This window comes from Phaethon lepturus, unplaced genomic scaffold (genome assembly GCF_000687285.1).
Source record: "Phaethon lepturus isolate BGI_N335 unplaced genomic scaffold, ASM68728v1 scaffold36763, whole genome shotgun sequence".
NCBI lineage: Eukaryota > Metazoa > Chordata > Aves > Phaethontiformes > Phaethontidae > Phaethon > Phaethon lepturus.
Window position 1 is genome coordinate 4,638 of NW_010531806.1, and position 22,014 is coordinate 26,651.

Here is a 22,014-nt window from a genome sequence, read left to right on the forward strand (position 1 = left end):
CCCCCCCCCAAAAAAAACCAAAGAAACCACCAAATCCCAAAAAGCAAACCTTTGATTAGATATGGCCAGATTGGTAGCTTGTAGAGCAGGCACTCTGTCAGACAATCAAGGTGCTCAGGAAGTTCAGTAGTGGGGACACTACTTCTAGTTCCTTCAAAAAAGCAGGAGGAGGCATTTCTGCATGGGCTCAAACCTCCGCTCTGGCTCTGCTTTTCTGAATTTGACGTTCACAGGCTCAGACCTGATTCTCTCGCTGTGCACCTTGTGTAAACACTTAACCATTGTGCAAAAGAGACGAAAATGCTACTCTTTTATGTGGTACTGGTTCACATTTGCTAGCTTAACAGGTTGCACAAATAGCATGAGGCTCACACAGACGGCACTTCCCCCCAGCCCCAGCAGTTAGGGCTGTATCTTGTGCAGATCAGTGGCGCAACCTCTTTCCAACCTCTCTGGCTTTGGGGGCACAGAGAGCTTTTGTGACACTCTGACCAACTCCCAAGCAATTCTTCATGTCTATGCATCCTTATGTCTACATCACCCGGGATTTGACTCAATAATAATGGGCTAATTGCCAGCGAGTGGAAAACAGAGAACTATATAAGCAGAGACCCAAGAGAATAATACTAATCTGAAAAAATTTTATCTTTGAAATACTTGATAGTGAGGCTTGCTCTGCATTTGAGGCTTATTTATTACTAGATACTATAGAACAAAACAACCAGAGGGAGCTGAAAGACTTGGTTGTCCTATTCAGAATTGCTTTCAGTTGGATCTGAAAGCTGACAGAAAACTCTTGTAACTAGTAGCAGCTTGGTGCTAAAAGAAGATATGACCAGAAATTGTACTGTGAGTTGAATGGTCTGTAAAACACAAAAAAAAAAAAACCCAAAGCAAGAAAAGCTTCCAGTTGTGATACTACTGATGTTTGGTTTACATTTGTTTTATTTTTGACTGATGTTCTCTGAGCTACTTTGAAACTTCTTCCTTAGGGATTTTTTTTTTTTTCTCCTGTTTGTGGAGTAAAGAAAGAAGAGAGATGATATTGAAAGCAGTTTTGCTGCTGAGCTGTGCTCTGGGCATCAGCGCATTCCCCATGGAAGAACCTGAAGATGGAGGCAAGCACTGGGTGGTGATTGTTGCAGGTTCAAACGGCTGGTACAACTATCGACACCAGGTAAGGGCCACGGGTCCCACATGCTGATGCTGGTCACACTTGAGAAAACGCCTGCTCTGGGGCTCGTGGGGAGATGATAGCTGCCTAGACTAGTTCAGCCCTTCTGTCATTTGGGCAAGTGCTTCTACTGCTAGACTTCCAGGAGCGTGTGAAGTTTTCAAAACGAATAGCATCAAGATTCACTCAGAGCCTGCTCTTAATTCTTGTTATTCTTACCCCAAGAACTCCCCTCCACTGCTCCTTTTACTATTTAATTTTTTTTTTCTTGCAACTTTGTCCAGTCTTTCATCTATTGGAAAACTGTCTTTAGCAGGAAGAGCAGTATTCTTCCTCTAAGCACGCTTCTGTATCCTGGGAGGCCTGTATCATTTAGGCTAAATAGTCTATTACTAGGCTACAGGATCTGACCCCAACATGCCGGTGAACAAATGATGCCTAGAATTAAACCTCATTTTGAGATACATGCATGTTTCTCTCCATTTGTTTTCCCTTTTTCTTTATGAAAAAAGCTCCCTTTCTTCTCTCCAGTTAAAAAATCTGCAAAGGCTGCAAATGCACACTATTTTTTTTGTAGGGTGGAGGACATGCAGAAGGGCCTTCTTTTTAAACTGCAGTTTGCTCTGAGTTTGACAGCATGGTCTCAGAGTTGTGTTGGCACAACAAGGATGCAGAACACGGGGGTGCAGAGATCAGAGTGAATGGCAGAAAGAGGAGAAAAGGGAACAGGATCTCCTGAGTTTGACACTGCTGTCAAAGCCAGTGTGCTGTGGAATTGTGTTCTGAGTGTGAGTATCAGGATGGACAGGATTAAATCCAAGTGACTTAACTCTGATTAAGTTCAAGACTTATAATCAGCAGTCAGGAGACTACACCAGTTTTTCCCCTTTAGGGAATTCTTGGGCAAGCCCTTAAACAGATTAATCTAAACTTAAATGCAGTCTTTGCTCCAAACTTGGAACTACCTCTTGCTTTCCTGGAGAACACAGTCCATTTAATTCTGCTTTATGTATACATTTGTATATGTCTAAATGTTACGAAAAAAGTTTACTGGACTTGGTTAAGTCCAGCTAAGTTGGTTAAGGTGAACTCGAGCAGAGATTGAAACACTAGTGTACAAACCCAGCATTTTAAAAGTTAAACTGTATTAAATGTACTAGCTACATCTATCAAGCTGATTTGCTGAACACTGAAACTTTTAAAGTATTTATTATTTTTAATGTAACTGCCTGTAAAATCTAGAGAGGCTTCATCTCTCCTTGTGTTAACTGAGGTAGAAACAAGCCTTCCGTGTGTTGGGCAGGCGGCTTTTATGTTTCTGTTTCTCCTCCCCCTCAGCTTACCATCAGTTTGTGACTTTCAGCGCAGTGATGAGCTTCAGACTGAATGAACCAGATTGACAACCTTGTTGCATCTGAAGAAGAACCTGTTACTGGCAAATGTTAGCTCAACACTTTGACAAACTGGTTTTAGGGATTTTGCCTGCTCCTTGCAGTGTAGCGATTGCCTGACAACTGTAGTAACTGTAGTTACAGCCTTAATATAAACCATTCCTATTTCAAATTAAATCTGAAAAAAGAGATTTTAAAAGTTGAAATCAGAAAACAATTATAAAAATATTAGTGTTGTAGTTGATCACTGCCTGCCCTGGCGTGTCTAAATATAATTACTGAGTTCTGCTCTGGTTATTGCTATTGCTGTATAACCAGTCTCGCTGGCTCCCCTCCACTCTACGAGGAATTAATACTGCAACATTCATTCTTTAAAAAAAAAAAAAAAAAAAAAGAAATTTTTGAAGCTCATAAGAATTACTTTTCTATAGTTGCCCAAGCATAGAGATTTTTAACCTTGCTGTCAGTGAGCCCTCAGTGGCAAGTATATATGCCAGGTATAATGGAGTTATGAAGAACACAAGATGCACGCTTACATATTTGCGTCCAACAATAAGTCTTTTGAACATGCCAGTTTCACAGAAACAAATTGATTTTTGAGTGTGGTCATGCTTTGTGGACAGTTATTAAGAAAAATGAGAATGGGATTCCTTTAAACACCTTCATTTTGAAGATAATGTCAACTAACAATGCAAAATATCTGCAACATCAGATTGTTCTGAATTTCAATCCTAGGAATTTTTGTATTGGTTGAGGTACAGTATTAACATTTGGAAAAAAAGAAGGTTAGAATACCACTAATAATCCTATTGAAGTCATAAAGTCAGTGTCATAAAATAAAAGAGCCTGTGTGAAGGGTCATTCAGAATGGGGCTGAGCTCCTACTTGCCTGTCTTGGGCAAGATACCGTATCTCTAACTTTTTACGAAAAGAATCAATTCCCAGAAGATGCAGGGCATCAACAGCCTGTGCTCTCTTGCCTGCTGGCATTTTGTGGCCAACCTTAAGGGCCTGGCAAGGGTGAGCACACATGGTGGGAGGGCATACTGTGAGACAGACCCATCAGTCATGCAAAATCCACTGTGTGTGTTCTGTGAAGTGAAATCCAGGCAAGGTTGCCTTGTATATCAAAAAATTGTGGAAAATTATTTCCAGCAAAACAGGCTGAACCACAGACTTTCAGGAGAGTTATACAGAGGAGGAAAGGTACTACAGACATCTCAGGATCTTAAAAAAAAAAATCTTAAAACAGATTTTTGGAAACTTTATGCAGACTGATCACCATGTCTTTGCGTGTGTTAGTGCTCCCTACCTTCCAGCAGTGGAAACAAAAGCACTGTAATATTTGCTGAAGTCACTTGCAGTGGAACCATGACTAGGACTTGGACTTCCAGTTCTGTGCTTCATCCATCATGAAAATCATTCCATAGTGAACACATGCAGAAACACGCTATTTTTCAGTAGAACAATATCTGTACTGTGAGAAAGCAAAGCAGTGCTTCAGGATTGCAGATTTGTGTAATTCTTTGCTTTCCAAGGGAGAAACTGCAGAAGAAGATATGTTGTCCTCTTAACTTGCTTTCCTCCTGCCATCACCTTTCTTCTCAGAACTTCTCTGACCTAGCCTGCGTGCAAGTGAGTTTGTAGATGTGAATGTTCCTGTAAGTAGTTAACTCAACATGACTTTTTTGTTACTAGACTGGTTGCTATTCCCCACATGCAACTAAGCACTCATCATATCCCTTTGTAATGTGAGACCTCAGCTGACACCTCTCTGGGTTTCAGTTGCTCAGTTCAGCTGTTCAGGGCACAGTTAATACATGATATTGCATGTTTGTATTACGTTTATACTTTGTGATCCCCAGTTGTTTTGCGTGCTGTCTGCACACAACCCGGTCAAAACATACTCTGTTGCCTTCCGCAGTAGTTACTGGATGGCAGGATGTGTTCGTCTGACTAAGCCCCCATAAAAGGAGGAGAAGAATATTGTACCTTCAAAAATGTCTCAATTTCATACATGAAAATTTGTGGGGAAAAGAGTCCATCACTGTATGCTGTACAGACCCCATGATCAGTAAGTTTGTAAAGACTCTGCAGACCCTGTAAACGCCGAGTTTGCACCTGTAACCTCAAGGAATCTGAAACTGCTTCTAAGACTTGTAATTCAGCTGTCAGTGGTCAGGATCCACTATCAGTGGTGCAAACCTCAAGTGTAGACAAGATAAGGAAAAAACCCCAGTGTTTGCACTTATCTATGAGTGCGATTCACACCTTGCAGGCACTTGTTTCCTCTGTGATAGCTGAACTGGGACTGTTTCCTAATCAGGATGATCTAAACTTGTCTTACACATTTATCTCATCAAGTTCCTAAAATAAATCTTACACGTTTTGAATAGTATACTGCCCGATGCGGTAGGCTTACTGGCACTGCAAAGCTAGCTTGTATATTGCCTTATGCTTGTGGCTTCTCAGTTCTTTGGTCTTTTTACCCATATCTTAGTGTTTTTGATTAGAGTTGCTTGGGCTGTGGAAGGACTATTGGCATGCTCCTCTCTGTTACTCGGCAGTTATTCTGACTTCTCTATAGCAGCTTTTTTTATTACCAGAGTGGCTGCTATTCCCGAAATGCAACTAAGCATGCAATATATGCCAGAAAGTGTACTCCCCCATTCCTTGAGAAGGCGGCTCAGCTCTCTACTATGCAAAGAGCTCAATGATATACCTCTGGAAAGCTTAGGGACATACGTGAGCAAATACAGCACTAAATGCTACTGGTAGATTTAGAGAATGAGCCAAGAAACTAGTTCTCCTTAAGAGAAGTAGAATTTTGTTTATACTGCCTCTCTTGGGAGATGATCGTACCAGCTAACTCAAACCTAAATCTGGCTTCACAAACAGATCAGAGACAGACCAATACTTTCTGGATACTCCAAAAGACATAGTCAATGGAAAAGCCTGATGTGAAACACAGTCTTACTAAAGGTGGAGTACATACTTGAGGAGAAAAATAGCTGAAAAAGTCTGGCAAAATTAAAATGCTGAAAATAAAAACATTTAAATTTGCATACATGAGTCTGTTTTCAGTTGTTGTGTTTAATCTTATACTTACTGAGTTTTATGGGCCAGGGACTGTATTTATTCAAGGTTTTGGACACTACCAACCAGAGCAGTATCTTATTCCAGGACAGTCCTATCTCTCCAGTTTTGCAGGTAACAGTCATTAAGGATGCCTTGGCTACTTGGCTTCAATTAACATTTCCTCATTGTGCTTACAAAATTATAACTGAAGCTACAGGAAAAACCTTTCCTAAGTTCTTAATACAGTATAGTTTTTGGCTGTTTCACTGATGTATGTTTAAGCAAGGGAATGAAACATGGCTGGCATTTCAGACATACTGTTCTGCCATGCTTATATATTAGAGTTAATTCTCTTTTAGTCTGTGGCATTTCAGTGTACCTGTAACAGGAACCGTGCCACTTTGCAATGAAGCTGACAGTTCATTACACGTATGTTTTGGCCATGAACCTAGCAGTCATAAGACCAGAAGTAATCAATTTCACAGAAGTCCAAGCTTTTCCCTTTAGGAACTATTTATGCATGCATGTGTCATAAAATAACTTGATTTTTCCACCCCAGCCCCCCAGGCAGTCTGCTTGAAAGCTGTGTCACTCAAATGCGTAAACAGCTGTTGGAGTGTGCTTTTTTTTTTCCCTTTTAGAATTTCCTCCAAATGTACATTTTGGGAAACAAAATGCCCATCCCAGGAAAACAGGGGAATTCCACCTCTGATCCCCATGCTTTCAAAATCTAGGAGTTAATTATTTAAGCAGATTTAAGCATAGCTCTTCCATAGAAATTTGCTGATGTAGCAACAGGTTTAGATTAACCTGGGGATGAAAGGTCTGAAACATGACATCAACAGTGGCCATTGTGGAGCTGTCGTTTGAGGTCGTGCAGTAGCAGCTGCACAGCGACCCCTTCTCCTCTTCTATTCTGCCGTGCCGGGCGGCTGCTACCCACCCCAAATCATGGCCACCAAAGCATGATTTGTGTTTAGTGATGATTTATCCAGTAAATGTGCGTATTATTCATTTCACATACTAAACAACAAGAATAATACCAACAAGAGATCTGAAACAGTATTAGCTGTCTCTTTTAGGTTGACAAGTACAGCTATGCCAGAAATATTTTGGGAGGAAACAAGGCTCAAATAGCAGTATTTGAAAGGCAGTTACACATCAACAGGAAATACTCTAGATTCACATATGCCTCCCTGCTCTAGCAGCAGACTGTTTCTATTCTGGTTTTATAGAGATATATGGTCTTTTAGATGTACGGGAAGGAACAGGAGGAGCATGTGACCAATATCAAAGGTGGCCTGTCAGGTCAGCTAATTCTAAGCAAAAAACCTCAACCATTTACTCAGAACTGTCCTACTTTAGCCAATGGAGTTTAAGCAGCAAAACATGTTTTTGCTTGTCTAGCCTATGTTGGGGATATCACTATGCTACCAGCAGGCACAGTTCCCTTAGTAAAAGCCTTAAAAGTTTGGGACGATCCCCAAACAGGCATAAGTTGAGGGGAATTTATTGCATTCATCTGTTTCCCTCCACGCTAAGGAATTTAACCCCTTTAAGTTTACCACCAATGTCTGCTTTACTGTTTACTAAGACAGGACATAGTGAGCAAACAGTCAATGAATTGGTAAGAAGGAGAGAGAAGACAAAAAAAGCTGATAATATGCATTGACAAAGCTTAACTAATTTTGGGTACATTGGTATTAATTAAAAACACTTCTGAAGTCCCTACTGGCCAGTTGCATGTCTGTGGGAGCACAGACACTTGCTGGTTGAATATGTTGATATTATATCACTATAACATGCCTAAGCATTTCTGTGTGTTGCCAGCCTATAACTGTTTCTGTCAGCATAAAGGAGGTGCATTATGTCTTGGGAGTGAGAGGGGATCTATGGTCTACTCATCAATCAGTGTAGAGATGCCCTGATTCGTGTTTTCTTCTACTTTTGCTTGCGTTGCTTCTGAAAATCAAAACTGTGTGTAGTCAAACTGGCACTCTGCTGTTTCATATTATATGTGAAGCCTTGATAACTCTATTTAACCTCTACCTTTTGACTTGTTGAGGCAGCAGCTGGTATAATGACATACAAAGAAACAGAGAACTATAAACAGTGGAGATTGGGATAGGTGAAAGAGAACGTAGGCTGAGCTGCATAGTAGGAAATGGAACTGTTACAGTAAGGACAATTTAACGTTCGGGGTTAGTCACGTGAAGAGGTTTTGCTGTGGGAGAGTTCAATTAGCACTGAGTGCGCTTCACCCTTCCCAGAATCTTGTGCAACTGCCCTCTCTTTTCAGCTTCAGTCACACTTAGAAGACCAAGGATTATAAAGTGACAGGATTTTACAGTGTCCTTTCACGTAAACCAGTCAAAATCACTAATACTTAGAAGTCATCTAAACTTATGTAGGTCCAGTTAAACCACTTCAGTTTGATTTACAAACTAGCAAATTAGATTAGTTCAACAGAAGTAAGCTTTCAAGCTTGCTTGTTGCCTGCATTTGGAGTGTGCATTTGTTAGATGAGTTTTCTTCCATTAAATCTGCACAGCTTTTCTAGCATGTGGTAGGCTGTAGTTCTAGAGTTTAGGAACAATTGCTTATATCCCATTAGGTCATTCACAGACTGCAAATCTGAAAGAAAGAGAATTATTTGGGCTGGACTTACTAAGAATTCAGCATTCTGATAGAGGTTTGCATTTACTGTAATATCACTTTGATGAGTATTGTTATTTCTGTGTCATGGGAGGATGGTTCTGTAAAGAAAATCTGCTTATTCATATCCTCTACAAGTCATGAAAAGAGCCTGAATAGAAATTCTGCAATTCTGTTTTCTACTGGAACCTGTTTTCTGCTGAAATCTGAAGTTGCTTCAGTGTTACAAGAAATACATAATTAGAAAGGAAATTTTCCTTAACAAAAATTCTCATCTAGTAAAACAAAATTTAATAAAATCTTTGCAGAGATGAGATTGGTAAACCATAGCTTAAGCTGAGGACAGCCTTCGATGCTTAGTCATGCAGGCTTGGTACAGAACTAATTTAAATTGGTGGAAAACCAACTCTTTTCTTCTTCTGCTTAGCACACTTCGGATTTGTCTGTCAGTGCACAAGGTTTTCATTTAGATTTGTTCACAGAATGCAGAACACTGCTGAGAACCTTTTGTTAAATTTCGTAATCCGTACCAACTCTGAAGTAACTTCTGTTTAAATAAGAAACGAAAATACATAAATGAGGGAGAGATTTTAATCATAGTCTCTATTACTAATCCAACTACAAACATTGAGTTTTGGTTTAACCTGTGCATTTCAGCCCTCTAGCAACCCTCAATCTCTTCTATTTGAACGCAGTTTCTTTTGGACAACAGCCTGTTCTTAAGCCTGCAAAGCAATTTTTCTTCTGTTCTCAAAGGTAAAATCTCTGTTAAAGCTAGTAGTGAAAATCTGCTTAATTTCAGGCAGACGTGTGCCATGCATACCAGATTGTACACCGAAATGGAATTCCAGATGAACAGATCATTGTCATGATGTATGATGACATCGCTGATAATGACGAGTAAGTGATGAACATAGATATCTAGTGATGAACATATATATCTATATCGTTACTACAAACTATATCGTTACTACAAACATGCCACAGTCACCAATGTGTTTTGAGTTTGTAGCAGTTTTGTAAGAAAAGCCTTTAAAACCACCTGTGATATGCATAGAGACATTTTATCCATCAACACAATAATTCTCCTTTGAAATGTGCTCATGTGCTTTCTAAGCCTTACTCCATAACTCAGCATCAGTTGTGGCACTGAGAACTGCAGAGCTTCATTGTTATGGGAGTCAGTGATCTTAACTCCCAGGCGTAACAGTTCACAGCAGATAAATAGTCTAAAACCACAAATACAGGAAAGCGCCATGTATGATTTGCAGGACTTTTTTGAAAGGATATTATCAGATTAATTCCCAGAATGTACATTCAGAAAGAAGTCTGCATCTCCCATTCTTGGTGACTGTCTAGAACATACCATTGCTTTCTATATGAAACAGTTCAGTTATACAGCCTCTAATTCTGAGACAACTTCAGCAGAAATCAGCAGACTTCACATGCACAGCAGCACTGGGAGCAAAGAGGAAAGGGGACTAAAGGCAAGACTGAAAGTAGAGAGATGATAGTATAAGAGACCACCTGCCTGCATCTTCAGATTAATTGACATGATCTGAGGCAGGATACTTGAAGATACTCTGAGGGTAAGGACACCTGAGGTGAGCATATGTAACTGACTGAAGTGAAAAGGCCTTTATATCCTGAGATACTTAATGACACATGGTGCGAGCACCCATACTGTCTCTCAGGCAAGCTGGCCAGTCAGGACAGTTGAAATGGTTTCCTAGTTGTTTTGTGGTCATTGTGTGGCACATGGCTAATTCTTCATGTTTATGTTCTATGCAACTTTCAGAAATCCAACGAAAGGCATTGTCATCAATAGACCTAATGGCACAGACGTGTATGCTGGAGTGCCCAAGGACTATACAAAGGAGGTAGGATGAAACACCATTCCCCAGGGAAGGTTCAGCATTAGCCAATGTTCTGAAGAAGTCCTTTCCACCTGTAGCTTACACTGCAAAATACACATAGTATAAAGCCTCCAGCTTATGCACCTGCATGGTTTGGCATGAAGTTTGGTGTTCAAAAGATGAATGTAAGCAATAGATGTTTTGAAGTGAAGCAGTGGTCATAAAAGTAAATCTGTACACTGTTTCTGTGCTGCCACATGAAATAAAAGAAGGGAAAGTCTTGCATTCATAAATGTTGTAACTCAATGTGAAGAACAGCTGTTTAAGGCTAATTGTTTTACTAAATCAGAATAGTAATTCAATCACTTGGTGATTTCATGATTCGGTATCCAAGTGAGTCATCAGTGGCTAATACATCATATAATGATAGATTGAAAGGGATGGTCAGCTAAACTTGCCATCCATGCATGGATTCTGACTTTCAGAAGCCATCTTTCTAAATGAAGATTTTGATTTTGGTTTTAAGATCAGATTTAACTTTAATCCTCTTCAATCCTTAGGATGTTACTCCTAAGAATTTCCTTGCTGTTCTCAGAGGAGATGCAGAAGCAGTGAAGGGAGTGGGATCAGGAAAAGTATTGAAAAGGTAAGAGAAGTTTGATTTTGAAAACAGTTGCATGTGTAGTTGTACATTGACATTGATTTCAACAAAAGAGGAGGGTAAATTAGAGCAATTTGAGAATCTAGCAAGACTATTGATGGCAATTCCAGGTCATCCACATTAGAAATACAACGGTTCTTATTTCTTAAACTATCCAGCACCAGGAAGTAACTGCTGATATTTGACTGGTATAGCGTCCAGTATAGATGAAGGTATAAAAACTCTAGAGGATAGTGTCAACTGTGTTAAGGTATTTGTTATGTAGACTATTGCCTTTTGCAAGAATGGCTGTTCAAAGAGAGTTGTATTAAGGTTTGGAGACCTCTCGAAACCCTCTAGAAAGGCTTTGCTAAGGCTTGGATTAATGTACACAAACAGTTGTATTAGTCACCTGAAGTGGTGAGACTTAGCAGTCAGGGGCAGAGGGGCAGAGGCAACTTAAAGAGCTCATCAGCTGAAAGAATTGCATGTCTAATCCCAGCCTTGGTCTTTGTGGCAGATGTAAGGTTATTGAGGCTTTGAATGTAAGGAAATGGAATTATGGTTTATATTTAATGCAAAAAAATCTTTGCGATTGAAAAAGTAGCTTAAGCAATTAACCTTGTAATTAATGTATACTAAGTTTCACAAATGGTTGTAAGTTTGGCAATATACAAACAATAATAAATTGTAGGCTGGCTAAGTAGAATGTGAGATCTACAATTAATGGGTGTAGTTTATAAAGGCTTATATAATTTAGATGATTCAAGAATAAAAGCAATATATTTGAGGGACTAACTAGAAGACCTCTTAGAAAGACACCTGGTGTCAGTTATTCATCTGATATCTACAGAGTTTGAAATATGAATGCATGCCTATTTACTAAGGTGTGTTATATTTCTAACTCAGTACTGCTGGTAGAGTTATATCATGTTACATTTGTCTATATACAGTATTTCCTGTAAAACCTTTAAGAACTTAAATTTGACCATTTGGAAGAACTAACCTAGTTAAAGAAAAATTGTGTAAGTGCCTATCTTCATCTGACAATTTAATTTTAGAGACAAAGCAATGAAACAGAAGAGAAGAATCCTGCCCTGGCATTGGGGAGAACAAAAAAAATGAAGGAGCAGGACAGTAGTCAAATAAGCTATTGATCTCAATTGTTTAAACTTCATCCTCAAAAGCTGAGATAGAAAATGACATATGCAAGGCATATAGGCAAAAAGTTACTATATAGGCACAGTTACTAGATTGTTCTCTTCTAGTAGCTTGAATGAGTCAAGAGGTGACTATAAGCATTTTTTGTTTAAAAAAAAAAAAGTACTTCAGAGCACACCTCACCTGAGAAAGCTTGATGTTACAAGTCAAATAAGGGAGTGGCTATGCAGAGGGCCAAAGGCTCTTAGCTACTCACGAAGGCAACTTGAACCCACATATGAAAAGTCTTAGTTATTTACATTTCACTTTGGTTGAATTTTTTGCACGTAGGGTCAAGAGTGGGAGCCAGAAAAATAACACCCAACCCTTCTTTGTTAGGCTCTGTTATGTGAATTTCCAAGTGGCCTGACTTCTGCTATTGGGTGGGACAAGAACTCAATTATCCACTGCCCAAAAGGCTTCTAGATTATCTTACAGGTTGTTCCCAAACCAGCAGGTTATCAGCCAGGCAGAAGGCTGGACAATGTTCCCTTAAGCTGCTGCAGTCGTACCTCCTTGCAGTCAGGAAAGAGCAGATACGGATTTCTGGACCACCGATACAGAGGAAGAGAGGAGGGCTCAGGGACTCCTTCCAGTTTGTTCACATATTTTCTATTTAATTGTCCCTGAATACAGTTTAAAAGCAAAATCCCTTTGCGGGTCTGTCTGTTAGGACAAGACTTCAATATCACCTGAACATGATCTGTTTGGTTTAGAGTGCAATAAAAATCTCCAGGAAACAGCGTACTACACAGACGTTAGGGAATGAAAGCCTGTGAGCATGCAGTGCTCAACCAACTGCAGAGGCATTTAGTGCAAACGCCAATCTAGCCGAAGGGCTGAGTTTGTGTATGGATCAGTTCTTCATGGAGGTGTAGGCTGATGCTGATGTAGCTTATGGCCATACAGATCACAGCAAGGTAGTACATAAACATACCCAAGGATCTTACCAAAGAAGTTGTTATGGTTTATCCCTGTGTTATTGGTGCCTCAGTATAACTCAATTTAAAAAGCATTCCTTTTTTACCAGACTGCTACAAATGCCCACAGTATCACAGATTCTTCAGATAGGCTTTAAAAAACAGTTGTGCTCCCACCATACTCAACGTACCAGCCCCTGCCTAACCAGCAACCAGTTTACGGTTTGAAACATGAAGTGTAATTGCTGAATTCCACATGCTTGAGAGACTAGCCTATATCCCTGTTTTCATTGCTCTTGCACACACTCATCTCCTCTCATAAGCACCCAAAGTAGTGTGGTTTGGGAGGAAAAAAATATTACCAAGAGGAAGAGGTGCTCCAGCTGTATTATTTTTTAATCTTGACATGTCTTGGCATTGAGAAGCAGATGGCGTTTGTTGGAGTTGTTAGAAAGAATTTGTTTGCTATTTTTTCATTATAGTGGTCCCAAGGATCATGTGTTTGTTTATTTCACTGACCATGGAGCTCCAGGACTTCTGGCTTTTCCTGATGATGATGTAAGCATTTTGAGGGATTACTTTGTCATAAAAAACATCCTTTTAGTGACATACTAAAATAATAAGTAATAAATGTAAAACACAGAAATATTTGATGCACTGCTGTATTGGGCGGGCAGAGGGTGCAAAAAGGAGCAATATTCTCCTCATCACCCCAGTCTGGATTTTTCCAGTTTGAATCTGAAGCATTCAAGTTGAAATTAAGTTATGTCATTTAGTATTTCATTGGACTTTGGTGGTCCAAGCAGACTGTTTCACACAAGTAGGACTTGGCTTTCTGGTGCACTATACATATCATCTGAGAGCATTACTAATCTTTTCTGAAGTGGTAAATACTAGAACATATCTCGGAAGGGCAAAGCAGTGGGTATATTTAAGGGGAAACAGTAAACATATTCACAACAGTTAGTATTTATTCCTATTAAGTGAATTGTATGTCTATTGAATATAAGTGGTTTTAATACAAGCCTTCTTATTTTACAGCTTCACGTGAAGGACTTGAATAAGACTATTTGGTACATGTATCATCACAAAAAATACCGGAAGGTAAACCAGCGTATTAGAAGTTGTGAGATTAAAAGAACGGCTGGCATGGAAGAGAAAGATTTGTCTTCATTTTGAGAATCGTTTAAAGCAGGAGGAAGCTGTTGCCATGCAATGAAGCTTGTATTAGAATTTTGCACTTGAAAGGATTGATCCTTTCCAAATTTTCTCTTTCCATTTTTAGTTTACTGTATATTTGCAGTCAGTGTTGAGATAGAGCATACTGCCTTTTCATAACAGTCTATATTCTGACCAACGGTGGAGAAACATCTGTAACTACTGCACCCTCATACTGCATACCTGACTTGTTCTTCCTGTGCTTTGTTCACTTCAGACTGCACTGCTACTACAGGAAGTTTATATATACCTCATGTTTCTCTTACAGTTACTAATATTGTTTAAGAAACTGTACCTGTTGTCAGAAAATTCTGTGCATTTATTACATCACAAGTAGTTTTAAGCAGAAAAACTAGTATTTAGAACATTCTAGTAGCTTGCCTCTTCTAAGCAACTTTCTGTGGTAGTGTCTATTGTGGCTGGCTGTATTTAGGAGCACATAAATAGCCATTGGTTCCAGAAATACTACATTCAACAGTTGCACATCTCTGTGCTTAAAGAGCAACTGTGTAATTGCTTTGTGCATTCGTCAGTAGATCCTTGTGGATTCTACAGAAGAATAGCATCTTTTCATTGTGATTGTTTCCCTTTTCCACATAGTTTAGTTCCCAAAAATGAAAAATTGATCTTTTCACTTTTGTGTTTCATTTTGTAGCATTATGGATAGCTTTTGTTTCAGGGATAGCAGTACAGTGCTTTTCAGCTGTAGCTAGTTGGCCTGAAGGACTTTTCTCCATTTCCTCATGCAATTTCGTAAGGTCTCTGATTTATTTTATAGATGGTGTTTTACATTGAAGCATGCGAGTCTGGATCTATGATGAATCATTTGGCTGATAATATCAATGGTGAGCAATCAGTTAAATTACGGAACTTAAATGTCACAACTTGTCACAGGCAGGACCTAAACAGATGCTGCTGGATAGGTTCAAGGCACTTCTATGTACAGCTTTAGCAGGGGAGCACAAAAATTAGAGAAATTAATAATTTCCATTTATGGGCAGTTGCTTTTAAAGAACTAATGGAGTCTTATAAGACTATCAGGGCTTTCAGTTTCTTGCAAATGAGCAGCTGAAAATTATTTCTTTTCAGGAACTATGTGGTTGCTGTTAACTGGTAGCAGTTAAGTTATACTGACATTTCTCAGCCTCAGCACTGCTAACAGCAGGCGTGAAGTTCCTGCCATCAGTTTCAGTGAGTAGCAAAGGCACTTGGGAGACATCATTGCCAAGCAATGTTGCTACACTCATTTGCACAATAACCTAGGAAGAACTACTCAGATTTTTTCAGGGTTTCTAAGCTCTATGCTGCAGAGCTGTGAGCTCAGCCTTGATTAAGACTAGGAATCACAGCCTTTTCAAACTCCTGTTCCAGGGCAGGGAGGCTGGGTGCTCTGGCTTTCCTGTAGTTTTGATGCTGTGTTTCCAGGGAAGACCAACCACATGCATATCCATGGCTTCCTGGGTCTTTGGCCCTGGAGTAAGCTGCCTGGCACCCACCTAGACTTCCTACAGCCCTATCAAGGATGTACAGGAAGTTCACACAGAACGTTTCATATTGATGATTGTTCAGAATAAGTGCTCAGTGAATCAGCATTTTTCAAAGTTTATTCTATTAGAGATTTCCAGTCTGAGAACTCTGGTTTTACCAGCAGCTCTGCCACAGACTTAAAAAGGTGGAAAATTTACAATGTATGAATTACACTACAAAGCTGTCTTTGTCAGCCTTCCATGGCGAGTTACAGAGCTTAACTGGTTACTTAGTAAGCATTTTAAAGGATGCCAAGAGCAGCATTCTACTACAAAGACAAGATTTAAGACTCTTTTTTGGCTTTTGAACTTCAAGTACCCTCTGAGTAGAAACAATAGTGTAGCTATATAAAAGCATGCCTACCACTTTTTTGTTCTGAAACTTGGACTTTCCTTCAGTTACACAAGTTGACACAAGTTGACTTTGGTAAAAAGCCGAAATAGCTTTTGTCTTAATACCCATAAAGACAGTATTTCTGTTGCGTTAGAGAGGACTTACTGGGAACACCGTGCTTGGGGCAGATGTTTTAGAGGTTTGTTTTGTGTTTCTCTCAGCGTAGAGTGTTATCCAAGAAAGGCTATTACTTAGAATGTGGTGTTTTCTGGAAGAAAAGATGTTTTAGGGGATTTACTCCAAGTTTGGGAAAAAGTCCTCATTATTGCGATAAAGAAAATGAATGTATAGGTAGTTGTCAGTGCACAGTATTCTCAGGTGGTTCTTTGAATAGTAGATTTTTCCCTCAGAAGTGCATATTCTTCTTTAAACACCCCAGACCACACATTTGGCAGCAAGGAAGGAGCTCTTATAACAGCACTGAGGCTGACTGAACAGAACGATTACCAGGCTTCTTTGCTTCCTGCTATTGAGCAGTAAATTATTGAAAGCCAAAATATTTAGCTGCATGTGATATAGTTGTCTAAGTACTAAATCATGTGAGATGTTAAAAAAGAAAAAATTACTTTCTATTTGTTTTACAGTTTATGCAACAACAGCTGCTAATCCCAGAGAGTCATCTTATGCATGTTACTATGATGATGAAAGGCAGACTTATCTTGGGGACTGGTACAGTGTGAATTGGATGGAAGATTCAGATATGGTAAGTTACTTAGATGAGGTTTCTGCATTCCCATGCAAAAAAAAAAAATCACTAGGCTTTTTTAAAATATCTCCCTTTACAGGATTTGTGAAAATATTTGTTTTGTATGAGACTGAAATCAACAAGTTGAGTTAGTAAAAGTATTTGTCTACTACTCAGAACCATATATACTCTTTATTTGTTTGGGACACTAAATTTATTTCTGAAACTAACTTTCAGAAATTGTCATCTTTTCTTATTTATAAGATTAGAAACTGTCCAACTTCTAGTTTCAAATTCACATAATCTTGATTTGCTAATCAAAGACCACATCTCCAGATTTGCTAAACAGATTGGTCCAGTCACCAAGTTGTACCTCTGTTTCAGGGATCCTTAAATACTGAATTGTGGCTAACCCATTTGTTAGCATAACGGAAAACAGTATTAAACAAATCCGGGATTGGTATGCTAGCCCTCTCCCTTCTTGCCCATTTGCTGGGAGGTTAGGAGATCACTAAAAGCAATTTGAGAATATGCTGTCAAATCTTCTTTTCAATTTTTACTTTTATGTCTTTCAAAGGTTGTATAGTTCTTGCCCTATGCTTTCTTCTACATACTGGCAGCTAACACCCTTTCCAGGTTTCCGTGCATTTTTAGAAGAGCTGAATTTAAGTATCTGTGACCACATGTGAGTTTCTTCATGCAGGAGGATCTAAGAAAAGAAACACTCCACAAGCAGTTTCAGCTGGTGAAGAAACGCACCAACACCAGCCATGTGATGCAGTACGGAAACAGAGTATGTATCTGAGTGGGCTTCCTGGTCAGATATATCTTAAAACATTTTGTGCCTTATACTTCCATCCCTTAAAAAAAAAAAAAAGGTCACTGTAAGCCAGCAGGATTGATTTAGAAAAAACTGTTTATCTCAGAAAACCACTTAGAGTTTTGGAAATAAAAGTTCCCATATTTTTTGGCAGCCTCGACTTTGTACTAAAAAACCCAATGCATGCAGACACACACACTCAGAACTCTATGATCTTCTTTATTTTCTCTAATAAAGCAAGTCTAGAGAGTTAGGTTTGCATGGCAAAGCAAAGACAGGCTACCTACTGGAGGTGACTGACACAGTTTCAATTTGTTTACTTTCTAACCTTCAGAGCATCTCCTCCATGAAAGTGATGCAGTTTCAGGGCATGGGGAAGAAAGCTATCCCCATTTCTCTGCCACCCGTAGAACGCTATGACCTGACGCCTAGTCCTGATGTGCCTTTTGCAATCATGAAACGAAAGCTGATGGCTACCAATGACATTTATGAGGCTAAGAAGATTGCTGCAGAGATGAAAACACACCTGGAGGTAAGCAAAAAAGCAAAATTTGAACTACACATCAGGTCAGATTTGTTTCCATCATAAGCCATGGCAGAAGTAACACCCCTGAAGCCAATGGGATTGCTTCCAGGTTTTGCAACTTCTGGCTGAAGGTTTACTCTTCCTTTAAAATTCAGGGATCTGTTCCATAAGGCACCTTCAGTAATGGTTATCTAGGCAAGTGTAAGCAAATGCAAAAGTCAGTCTGAGAACTTTTATTGCCAGGAAATTCCTCATCTGCATCCATAGAGATTCGTACTGGGAGAGTTTATTCTTCAGTATTAGAGAAACTCTTGTCTCAGTAGTGCTGAAGTGTCCCAAATTGAATAGCTCCTGCAGAATGGTAGTCAGTATTGATGTTGGTGTTTTCTTTCTTCTGGCAGAACACTAGAAGGACAGCGACTGATTTTGGGTGCCAGGAGTCTGACTTTGTCTCCCTAGTTTTCATTTGTGTGTTAAGAGACAGGTCCAAAAGGTTGTACTAAAAATAAATGGCAAAATTGGCTCCTTAAAGAGCCCAAGAGTTGAGGAAGGTTTAAAGAAAGAAATTTCATTCAAAGTCTTAAAATCAGGTTTAGAAAAAGCATGTTTTAAATTCTTGTTGTTTTATGTGCAGGTGAAAGAATTTATCCAAGAATCCATGCGAAAGATAGTCACCTTAGTAACAGGATCAAAAGAACAGACCAACCAAATTCTGTCAGACAGATTGACCATCAGCAATTATGACTGCTACCAGTCAGCAGTGAACCACTTCAAAGCTCATTGCTTCAACTGGCATTTACCATTGGTAAGTCAAGCATTAGATATAACCTGATAAACATACCGGGAAGACGAGCACAGTAGTCAAAAGCATGTCTGCAAAACCAGCTTTTATTAAAAAGCTAGCTTGGGGGCAGTAACACAGCTTAATTTTGGAGGAAGGGTAAGTAAGGTTTTTTGGAAGCAGGAAACCACTTCCACTACACGTGTAGATAAGCAAGAAGATTACTAAAAATAACTTTCACTAAAAAACAAACCCAAAAATAATCCCTAATTTTTACTAGTTAGTGCTGTCCCTTCATCAACTCCTTACCCAGAAATCCCAATATTCAGTAAGTCATGTTGAATTTCTGCTTGAAGCAAATCTAATGACGATACAGAAACACAAGCACCACCACTATGAACTCATAATCCTGGTACATTCAGATTTCTGTATTACAATTGTGTTTCATAGTTCCTTACAATAGCCTACCCACTACTCCCGTGGTTTTGTTGAATTGCTGAGAATTCAACATTTTTTAGTTTAGGGGGTTATTACTGTCTACTCTTCCTGGGATCCCAATTGAGGGCCAAATCCTGCTGTGCTAAGCATTGTTTAGACAAGAATAAGAGAGGTCAGTTCCTATTCCAGAAAACCCAGTCCTGATGTCACGAAAGATAACCTAAGGAGGCAGCAGTGTGTGGTAAGATGAGTCAACAGCAAATTAATTGATTTTAGCAGAAAGCGATAGGATTACCTGGCAGTTAGCCAAGATTTAAGTACTGTATACAAATCAAAAGCAGACACACTCCTTCAGTTGGAGCTTCTGATCAGCTAGGCTATTAGGAGGCCACATTGCTCTGTTAAACTTTTAGTTCTTCTTTAGAGTTTTTTTTTGTTTTGCTTAGTGGGGTTTTTTGAATTAAATTGTTTAGATGGGTAAGCCTTGCCTAAGGGGCCAACATGCAGCAACAGCTGAATTTACCTAATGAAGTTCAAAGAGCAAAGTGCACAGAAGAAATACATTTAGCCTAGTACTAGAGCATCAAGACCATCAATTAAACACCTTGAATATTGATAGCATCTCTAAATTACTTCCACAGTTTAGTTTGGATAAACAATACCTGCTCTTCATCACTCAAATTATTAACAATGTTTGTTTATTTCAGTATGAGTATGCACTGAGACAGCTGTATGCCTTGGTCAACGTTTGTGAAGGAGGATACCCCATTGACAGGTAATGAGGTTCCCAGATATACTGTGTAGTTTTATCTGTGGCTCAAAAAGCAGAAGCTAATAGGGAGATGAAGCCTAATGCTAACTTCTCACTTGTTCTGCTCAGTTTACCATTTTGTCACTAAAGTTCACACTCTAAAGTTAGGAATGCTTATTTTGGAAAACATATCATTGTTAGTCCCCTCCCAGTCATAATGACCCATTTCCCCAGTAACTCTTTAATTTCCTTCTTGAAGGCCCTCAGGGGAAACTACAGCCAGAGAATCCCACTGCCCCACATAACATAGAATAGCATGACTGATGCAAGAGTGTTGCCTGGTAACTCCTATATGATCTTATACTGAAGCAGTGTTGGGAACCACTGTATTTTCTCTGCTGCCCCTTCACCTGCTGGCTCAGAACACCACAGCGCTGCGGGCGCCCTGTGGTGCTAGGGCCCTCATCTGTGAGGGTGTGGTAATGGTCCAAGCTGACCCTTATGGTGGTGTGGTAGGGGGAAGGGAAGCATGGTGTTGAAATTCTGTCTTGAGAGCTTGTGGTAGAGGATGGGATCCTAGCTTGTGAGTCATGCGAGAGGAAGAAAAGGGAGAGAAGAAAGCAGAAGGATGGGGAATGGGAGAGTTGACTGGTAGTTTAGGCAGTGTGCACATGCAACCCAAAAGGTGAAGAACCCCTACTCCTGGGGGCATCCCACTGCAGGCAGTTTGGGAAATAGTTTGAGAGTAGAGCACCTGAAAAGTTTCTTATCATTATTGTTCTCTGTTGCAGAATATGCCTGGCCATGAATCAAGTGTGCCTTGGGTATTGATGGAAACAACAGCCTCCAATATAACCCTTACTACAAGTGATAACTTTTCATAACTGCAATAATCCAGACTTTACGTGCATGCAACATGAAGAGAGTCAACCACCGTACTGGAACTGTGCTGGGAGCTGAGGCACCTGACCAGGAGCAACACAGCACTTGACAGTGCTCTCCCCTACATCTCCCCTGCTGAGGTGGCAGCCCACTGCTTTGGCAGAGGCATTTTGGCAGGACCACCTGGCACTTTCAAGATGGATGATTTTTTTCAAAGCGCAATGATTTCATGAATCTCTGGATGAACACTACAAGGCACCTATCAGTGATTGCTAAATCTATGCTAAATTTAAATATTGAGCCATTAATTCTGGAATTTTTTTTTATACTATTGCTAACTATTAGCTTTTAAAAAAGTTAATGAATTCCATTACAGTGACTAATTTGCAGATTGGTTAAAGAGTGAAGAAACCAAAGTTTGTTCTTTAAGTGTTAACTCCTTAACAGTTTTAAGAAATGAGTTGCATTCAAGAACTATCAGATGTGAACAGCACAAGTCTTTGTGGGTAGAAAACACTGTTTCCCAAAGAAAAATACAAATATCTAATGCTGTAAATTTAGCACCAGGATGCTATAATTAAATGTGTATATATACACAGACCTGCGTGAAGTCATAGAGTACAGGAATTGCCTGTGAATAAAAATAAAGTTGACAGTTTAATCAACCTACAGGGCAATACAGTATTAGACATTTCGTGTCTTGAAAATGAATGAGAGCTAGTTATTTTATGATACTGCACTAACAGGTTATCTGTCCCCTGTGAGCCTTTTATAAGAAAGGTCATTAAAAAAACACACAAACCAACAAAAAACAAAACAAACTCTAAAACCCCAACTCAAAAGCAACAACAAAAAAATACCAAAAGCCCAAAATCACATTTGAAGGCACCACTCCTTAGAGGTGACTCAGTAAATGACAAACAGGGAAAATTAGAAGTTACAAGGTGATTCAAAATATTTTCAGGTTGTCCATACCTTCTTACACATGGAGGCAGGATACAGAATTACTTCAGGGTTCTTTCCAAAGTACGTTAAAAAACACAAAATTACCTTACCTCTATGGGAAAATAGCAAGCTTT

The 22,014-nt window shown here is 39.4% G+C and overlaps 1 protein-coding gene across 1 annotated transcript; it reads left to right on the forward strand.

Annotated features, from left to right (window-relative positions):
* The first annotated feature begins 1,010 nt into the window (after positions 1-1,010).
* LGMN (legumain) lies at positions 1,011-21,113 on the forward strand. Its single transcript, XM_010284673.1, has 13 exons — positions 1,011-1,177; positions 9,101-9,198; positions 10,097-10,178; positions 10,715-10,800; positions 13,397-13,472; positions 13,956-14,018; positions 14,911-14,977; positions 16,637-16,755; positions 17,441-17,530; positions 17,892-18,089; positions 18,718-18,888; positions 20,010-20,077; positions 20,845-21,113. Exons 1-13 carry the CDS (start codon positions 1,040-1,042, stop codon positions 20,882-20,884), a joined length of 1,296 nt encoding a protein of 431 aa, XP_010282975.1. The 5' UTR covers positions 1,011-1,039; the 3' UTR covers positions 20,885-21,113.
* Positions 21,114-22,014: the final 901 nt, after the last annotated feature.